Below are 8,608 nucleotides of genomic sequence, written 5' to 3' on the forward strand. Positions count from 1 at the left end.
GCCTGATTGCCTCTGGATGGATCCTGGGGTCAATCCTAGGAGCTGTTTCATGGTGCTATAAAATCAGTAGTCAGTAGACATTTTGGGAGCCAGTGGGTGAAGGCATGTATTGTAAGTAAACATCATTAAATGCTTAACGTTATAGAATTATAGAGCTGGACACCATGGAAACAGACCCTCCGGTCCAACTCATCCATGCTGACCGGAAATCCTAAACTTATATAATCTAATTTGCCAGCATTTGGCTCAGATCACTCTAAACCCTTCCTATTCACATACCCAATCCAGCTGTTTTTAAACGTTGTAATTGTACCAGGCTCCACCTGTTCCTCTGGCTGCTCATTCCATACACGAACCACCCTCTGTGTGGAAAACGTTGCTCACTATATGCCTTTGTAATATTTCCCCTCACACCTTAAACCTATGCATTCTAGTTTTGGACTCCCCTACCCGGGGAAAAGATCATATTTACCCGAACCATGCCCCTCATGGTCTTATACACCTCTATAAGGTCACCCCTTAGACTCCAACATTCCAACAAAAATACTCCATAGTGTATTCAGCTTCTCACTTGATAGCTCAAACCCTTGAACCCTGGCAACATCCTTGTAAATCTTTTCTGAACCCATTCCTGTTTCAGACCAGCCCAGCTAGAGTAGGGAGTCCAGAATTAAATGCAGTATTCCAGAAGTGGCCTAACCACTGTCCTGTACAACCGCAACATGACCTCTCAACTCGTATAATCAGTGCACTGACCGACAAAGGCATACATACCAAAACCCTTCCTCACTATCCAGTGCTAATGGAGTCTTGCTGTGCTTTCCATTTGCTCACAATATTCTCTTCCTTTCTTCTTAGACTCACCACGGAATCTCTCAATTACATCTCTTGCTGTGATTAAAGATTCATCGATCAGTGTAATTGAGGGGAATTCTGCAGTGATAATCTGCTCTGTTGTGAGCTTCCCAGCTTCTAACCTGATGTGGAGACATCTTAACATCACAATGAACAGAACAAGCTCCAACAATGACTTATGGTTGCAAATTCCTCACATTACGTACAGGGAGACTGGAGACTATCAGTGTGTGGCAGAGAATAAATATGGAGCAGTGGATGGCTCCATTACCATTGCTGTGGAATGTAAGTGAATGTGTATATGTTTCAACATCACTCACTGATACACACACAGAAGGTCACATGCACTCAGACACACACTGCCTCACGCACTAGGAAACAGACACCAGCACAATACTGCCCGAGTGATTGGCAGATACCTCCCACTTTACACATTCACTGCCTCAACCATCATCACCCAGTTGCAGCACTATCTATAACAATCTGCACTCCAGAAATTCACCAAGACTTCATTGATAGCATCTTCCATACCCATATTGGTGGGCAAGGGCAGCAGCTACATGGAAACACTACAACTCGCAAGTTCCCCTGCAAGCAACCTATAGCGTGACTTGGAAATATATCACCATTTCGACAGCATAACAAGGTCAACTGCTATTTTCGAGACTGCAATGGTTCAATAAGGCACCATCTCTTTCTCAAGGCAATTACCGATAGGCAACAAATGCTAGCTGACCCAAAACCACCTACAATCTTTGAATTAATAAAAGGAAACAAACAGGAATTGTTTATTTGAAATGTTGACATCAGAATTTCACAGGGGAAAGACAACTTGAAATGCACATGGTGATCAGATACAGAGGGATGAAATATTTAGCATCCATGTGCTCTGTTTTCATTCACATGAATTCCTTATTTAGAGTTAGACACACCACCAAATCTCTCAATTAGTTCTCTTGCGAAGATTAAAGATTCATCAATCAATATAATTGAGGTGAATTCTGCAATGATAATCTGCTCTGTCGAGAGGCTCCCAGCTTCTAACCTGGCAGGGAGATATTTTAATGTAAAAATGATCAGAACAAGTTCCAACAATGAGCTGTAGTTGAATATTCCTCATATTACGTACAGGGAGATTGAAGACTATGAGTGTGTGGCAGAGAATGGTCAGGGAACTGTGGAGGGCTCCATAACCATCACTGTGCAATGTGAGTGTACACAGGCATTGAAATGGCTTGCAGACACACACATGAACAGATATGTATATCCTACAGACACCCAGTTGTGACATATCCTCTCAGTGTTACACTGGAGCATCAGTATAAGATTGAATTCTCTGTGGAAGGAATAGAAACTCTAGATTAACAAGATGCTCAATGATCCAACGGCCTCGTGCACCCAGAATTGTAGATTTCTTTGTTTTGAAATCAGTTTTGATGTTGATTTCATATGGATTGGTGAAGCAGCAACTGATTAAAATTGTAACATTGAGGGAAAAAGAATTTCAGTGGTGACTATATTCAATCCTGCCGAGAGGTAAGGGTGAGGTTTATTGCAACGTTTCTCAGATCTCACTCAGATCAATTCAAGAATCAGATGTTAGTTTAGGTTTTAATGAGTTAAACAGTTAGTAGGAGGGCAGAGGGAGAGAGAGCGAGAGAAAGAGAAAGACAGAGAGACAGAGAGAGCGAGAGAGAGAGAGAGAGAGAGAGAGGCAGAAGCTAGGTCCCTGCAGGTTAGAGTACGTGAGCTGTACTCCAAGCAAATGTTATGAATGAAACTGGCTGGATGGAGCTTAGAATCAAGTCCCACAAAGTACTCTACAGCTCCAATGCAGTCAGGAATCTCGAGAAGTCATTTGTGCCAATAAGTGAGATTACATCATGCAGTTAGAATCCAGGAAGAATTTACTAAGCATCATTAATATTTCAGAAAGTGAAAACTTGGAACCGCTTGAACACATTTATTGAGATCTGGTAATCCCAGGGACACTAATGTCTGGTGATGTTCCTGAAAAGTCCATAGAATCGATCTTCACTTCATTTAGTGTTTAATGAGCTCTGTAGCATGATCAGTCACAGTTTCTCTGATGTGATATTTTCCTCATGTTAACTTTGGAAATTACTGGATATGATTTAGATAGTACTAATGTTCTAATTTTGAATCATAACATTTCCTTTCATTTGTTTAAAATATGGACTTTTATGATTTTATGCTCTTTGTAATGACATGGCAACACAAACATTGCCTCTGTTCAAGAAAGCACTTGACAGATGATAACTTGGCAATCTGGCTTGGCATGATAACATATCCTTCAATATTAAATTGATCATATCCAATTCACTGCTGCCAAGGCTTTGGGAATATTGTGAGGATGAGAGAGGCATTTTCTTCCTTTCAGGATGGAGAGTGTCCTCATTTGTGGGATGAGAAACCGACAGTGTGACAGTTTACATGGGCAGTGTCCTTCATACAGCAACTACCACTCAGAGAAGGCGATGGGGGGGTGCACATCTGAGTGTCAGAGAGATGGTTATGGAGTCTTGCTGGGCACTCTGTTTGCTAACAGTACTCTCTTCTCTTGTTTTCAGACTCACCACGGAATTTCTCAATTACATCTCTTGCTGTGATTAAAGACTCATCAATCAGCGTAATTGAGGGGAATTCTGCAGTGATAATCTGCTCTGTTGAGAGCTTCCCAGCTTCTAACCTGACGTGGAGACATCTTAATGTCACAATGAACAGAACAAGTACCAGCAATGAGCTGTGGTTGGAGATTCCTCACATTACATACAGGGAGACTGGAGACTATCAGTGCGTGGCAGAGAATGAACATGGATCAGTGGAGGGCTCCATAACCATCACTGTGGAATGTGAGTGTATACAGACTTCAACATCTCTCTCACATACACACACACAAACACACAGGTTCAGACCTGTAGACACACACATGTGACATGAGAGATTTAAACAATCCTTAGATAAGCACATGGATGATTTTGGGATAGTGTAGGGGGACCAGCTGAGAATAGTTCACAGGTTGGCGCAACATTGAGGGCCGAAGGGCCTGTTCCGCGCTGTATTGTTCTCTGTCCCTTCTCTCAGTGTTGCACTGGAGCATCAGTATAAGCTTCAATTCTCTGCTAAAGGAAGGGAAACCCTAGATGAAGAAGTGCTGCCTCGAACCCACGATCCCCTGCACACATAATTATTGACTGCGCACATAATCACTTTTGCTGTTGGCTCCATTTGTACAATGTATAAACCAGTAACTGGTGAACATTGTAACATTCAGGGTAACAGAATTACAAAGGCTGCTACATTGAATGCTGCCTAAAAATACGCAAGGTAAACATTTTAAGGTTTTGAAACCGACAGAACTGCGGAAGCTGTAATTCAGAAACAGAAACAGAAATTGCTGGAAAAGCCCTTCCTCAGAACTGTCACCAGATTTGAAACATTAACTCTGATTTCTGTTTACAGATGCTGCCAGACCTGCTGAGCTTTCCCACCAATTTTTGTTCTTGGTGCAATGTTTTGCATTAGTTGAACAGTCAAAGGCAATTCACGTTGGAGGCATTTATATAGTTAATAGTGGGGGGGGAGGGTGTGAGAGATAGAGAGACACAGACATGTAGTTTTCCCTTCGGGAAGTGTTCTATCATCTGTGCTACTAAGGGGGTTCCCACAGGGGCCTGATTGCCTCGGGATAGAGCCTGTGCTCAATCCTAGGAGCTGTTTTATGGTGCCATACAATCAGTAGTCAGTAGACATTTTAGGAGCCATTTGGTGAAGCCAAGTATTACAAGTAAACCTTATTAAATGCATATTGTCATAGAATCATAAAGCTGTCCAGAAACAGACCCTTCAGTCTAACTCATCCATGCTGACCAGAAATCCTAAATTAACATAGTTCCATTTGCCAGCATTTGGCTCAGATCACTCTAAACCCTTCCTATTCACACACCCATCCAGCTGCCTTTTAAATGTTGTAAATATACCAGCCTCCGCCAGTTCTCCGAGCTGCTCATTCCATGCATGTACCACGCTGTGTGTGGAAAAAGTTGCCCATTAAGTGCCTTTATAATCTTTCCCCCTCACCTTAAACCTATGCAATCTAGTTTAGAACTCCCCTACCCCGGGGAAAAGACCTTGTATATTTACATCCAGGCCCCTCATGATCTTATAAACCTCTATAAGGTCACTCGTTAGACCCCACATTCCAGGGAAAACAGCCCCAGCTTATTCACCCTCTCCCTGTAGCTCAAACCCTTGAACCCTGGCAACATCCTTGTAACTCTTTTCTGAACCTACTCCTGTTTCACAACATCCCACCTAGAGCACGGAGACCAGAATTGAACGCAGCATTCCAGAACTAGCCTAATCACTGTCCTGTACAGACGCAACATGACCTCCCAACTTCTGTACTCAATGCACTACCAATAAAGGCAAGCAGACCAAAATCCTTCTTCACTATTCAGTCTAGTTGCTTTTCCACTTGCAAGGCACTATGAACCTGCACTGCCCAGGACTTTACCCGTAAGCATATAAATCCTGTCCTGATGTGCCTTTCCAAAATGATGCAGCTCACATTTATCTAAATTACACTCCATCTGCCACTCCTCGGCCCATCTGCTCAAAGTCCTGTCGTACACTGAGGCAACCTTCTTTGCTGTCCACCATGCCTTCAATTTTGGTGTCATTAGCAAACCTGCAAACTGTACATCCTGTGTTCACATCCAAATAATTTGTATAAATGACAAAAAGCAATGGACACAGCAAAACAAACTCTAACCCATTTCTGATTGTTTACTAATTCAAATGGTGATAAATTGGTGTTTCTTGTAAATTAGATTTGAATGACATTTTATGATCCAGAGAGTCATTAATGTCTGGGACGGTTGTTGAGAAATATTTGGGATCTATCTTTACTTCATTAAACATTTCTGTGGGGTGATCAATCCATCATAGTCTCGCTGTTAATTTTGAAATTTTGAATTTAATTTGGAAATTGTTGATTGCATTACTGTTAAAACTTTGTACAGTTACACTTTTCATTTACTAACACCACGGAAAGTTGTGACTTTATTCTCTTTGTAAGTCTGTGGCATCTCAAATGTTGTCTCCGTCAAAGAAAACATCCTGGTCCCCCATCAGATGGTAACCTGGGGATCTGGTCTGTGGTCATAACACATCCCTCAATATTCCATTGACCAGATTCAATTCATTGCTCCCAAGGCTTTGGGAATATTGTAAGGATGTGAAAGGCAGTTTCTTTCAGATGGTCAGTACTCTCATTGGTAGGAGGAAGAAGCAACAGTGTGGCAGTTTACATCAGCAATTTCTACTGGAAATGTAACACAGCAACTTCCACTCAGAGACAGTAATGCCGGATCCACATATCACAGACCGACAAGTGGTTATGGATACTTGCTGTCCATTTGCTCAGAATATTCTCTTCATTGCTTCTTAGACTCACCATGGAATCTCTCAATTACTTCTCTTGCTGTAATTAAAGATTCATCGATCAGTGTAATTGAGGGGAATTCTGCAGTGATAATCTGCTCTGTCGAGAGCTCCCCAGCTTCTAACCTGATGTGGAGACATCTTAATGTCACAATGAACAGAACAAGTTCCAACACTGAGCTGCGGTTGGAGATTCCTCACATTACGTACAGGGCGACTGGAGACTATCAGTGTGCGGCAGAGAATGAACATGGAGCAGTGGACGGCTCCATAACCATCACAGTGTAATGTTAGTGTACACAGACTTCAACATCGTCTCACATACACACACAAATACATGGGTACAGACTTTCACAGACACACAGAGGGTAGTTCGTGTATGGAAGGAGTAGCCAGAGGAACAGGTGGAGCCTGGTACAATTACAACATTTAAAAGACAGCTGGATGGGTATGTGAATAGGAAGGGTTTAGAGTGATCTGAGCCAAATGCTGGCAAATGGGACTATATATGTTTAGGATTTTGGGTCAGCGTGGAGACTTGGACCGGAGGGTCTGTTTCCACGGTTTCCAGCTCTATAATTCTATAACGTTAAGCTTTTAATGATGTTTACTTACAATACTTGGCTTCACCCACTGGTTCCTAGAATTATTCCAGAAGTGGCCTAACCACTGTCCTGTACAGCCGTAACATGACCTCCCAACTCGTATACTCAGTGCGCTGACTGACAAAGGCATACATACCAAAACCCTTCTTCACTATCCAGTGCTAATGGAGTCTTGCTGTGCTTTCCATTTGCTCACAATATTCTCCTCCTTTTTTCTTAGACCCACCACGGAATCTCTCAATTACTTCTCTTGCTGTGATTAAAGATTCATCGATCAGTGTAATTGAGGGGAATTCTGCAGTGATAATCTGCTCTGTTGTGAGCTTCCCAGCTTCTAACCTGATGTGGAAACATCTTAATGTCACAATGAACAGAACAGGTTCCAACAATGAGCTGTGGTTGGAGATTCCTCACATTACGTACAGGGCGACTGGAGACTATCAGTGTGTGGCAGAGAATGAACATGGAGCAGTGGAGGGCTCCATAACCATCACAGTGGAATGTGAGTGTACAGACTTCAACATCTCTCTCTCTCTCTCTCTCTCTCTCACACACACATACACGTACAGACCTGCAGATACACACGTGACATGTCCCTTCTCTCAGTGTTGCACTGGGGCATCAGTATGATCTTCAGTTGTCTGTTAAAGGAAGGGAAACTCTTGATGAACCAGATGCTGCCTTGAACCCACAGTCCCCTGCACAGATCATTGTTGATTTTGTTGTGGAGAAATCATTTATGTTGTTGGATGCATTTGTACTGTGTAAGCCAGCAACTGGTGAATATTGAAAAATTCAGGGAAACAGAATTTCAATGGCTGCTGCATTGCATAATGCCTCAAAATAAACATTGCAAAACTTTTAAAACTGACAGAACTGCGGATACTATAAATCAGAAACAGAAACATGAAATTGCTGGAAAAGCTCTTCCTCAGAACTATCACCAGACCTGAAACGTTAATTCTGATTCTGTTTACAGATGTTGCCAGACCTGCTGAGCTTTCCCACCAATTTTTGTTCTTGTTGCAAGGTTTTACATCAGTTCGACACTCAAAAGTAATTCAAGTTGGAGGTACTTAGATAGTTAGGAGCAGGAGGAGACTGTCAGCGAGAGAGAGAGAGACACACACAGACAAACATGTAGTTATCCTTTCAGGAAGTGTTCTATCATCTGTGCTGCTAAGTAGGTTCCCATAGGGGCCTGATTGCCTCTGGATGGATCCTGGGGTCAATCCTAGGAGCTGTTTTATGGTGCTATACAATCAGTAGTCAGTAGACATTCTGGGAGCCAGAGGGTGAAGCCAAGTATTGCAAGTAAACATCATTAAATGCTTAATGTCATAGAATCATAGAGCTGGACACCATGGAAACAGACCCTCCGGTCCAACTCATCCATGCTAACCGGAAATCCTAAACTTATATAATCTAATTTGCCAGCATTTGGCTCAGATCACTCTAAACCCTTCCTATTCACATACCCATCCAGCTGTCTTTTAAACGTTGTAATTGTACCAGGCTCCACCTGTTCCTCTGGCTGCTCATTCCATACACGTACCACCCTCTGTGTGGAAAACGTTGCTCACTATATGCCTTTGTAATCTTTCCCCTCACACCTTAAACCTATGCATTCTAGTTTTGGACTCCCCTACCCCGGGGAAAAGATCATATTTACCCGAACCATG

General features: G+C 42.4%; 2 protein-coding genes across 5 annotated transcripts in view; one reads left to right on the forward strand and one right to left on the reverse strand.

Moving 5' to 3' along the window:
• LOC122544186 (immunoglobulin superfamily member 22-like) overlaps window positions 1-8,608 on the reverse strand; it is a 789,994-nt gene that overhangs the window by 413,555 nt on the left and 367,831 nt on the right. The window lies entirely within an intron of this gene.
• Window positions 907-8,608, forward strand: part of LOC122544183 (sialic acid-binding Ig-like lectin 10) — a 31,962-nt gene continuing 24,260 nt past the window's right edge. Inside the window, exons 1-2 of one of the 3 annotated variants that reach the window (XM_043683231.1) lie at window positions 907-1,140; window positions 3,447-3,728. In XM_043683231.1, the coding sequence (XP_043539166.1) occupies window positions 981-1,140; window positions 3,447-3,728 (442 nt within the window). In that variant the 5' untranslated portion in view covers window positions 907-980. Of the gene's footprint in view, window positions 1,141-3,446; window positions 3,729-7,152; window positions 7,429-8,608 lie in introns of those variants that run through there. The other 2 variants (XM_043683233.1, XM_043683232.1) reach the window with 2 other exon arrangements.

Source organism: Chiloscyllium plagiosum, chromosome 47, assembly GCF_004010195.1.
Source record: "Chiloscyllium plagiosum isolate BGI_BamShark_2017 chromosome 47, ASM401019v2, whole genome shotgun sequence".
Lineage (NCBI taxonomy): Eukaryota > Metazoa > Chordata > Chondrichthyes > Orectolobiformes > Hemiscylliidae > Chiloscyllium > Chiloscyllium plagiosum.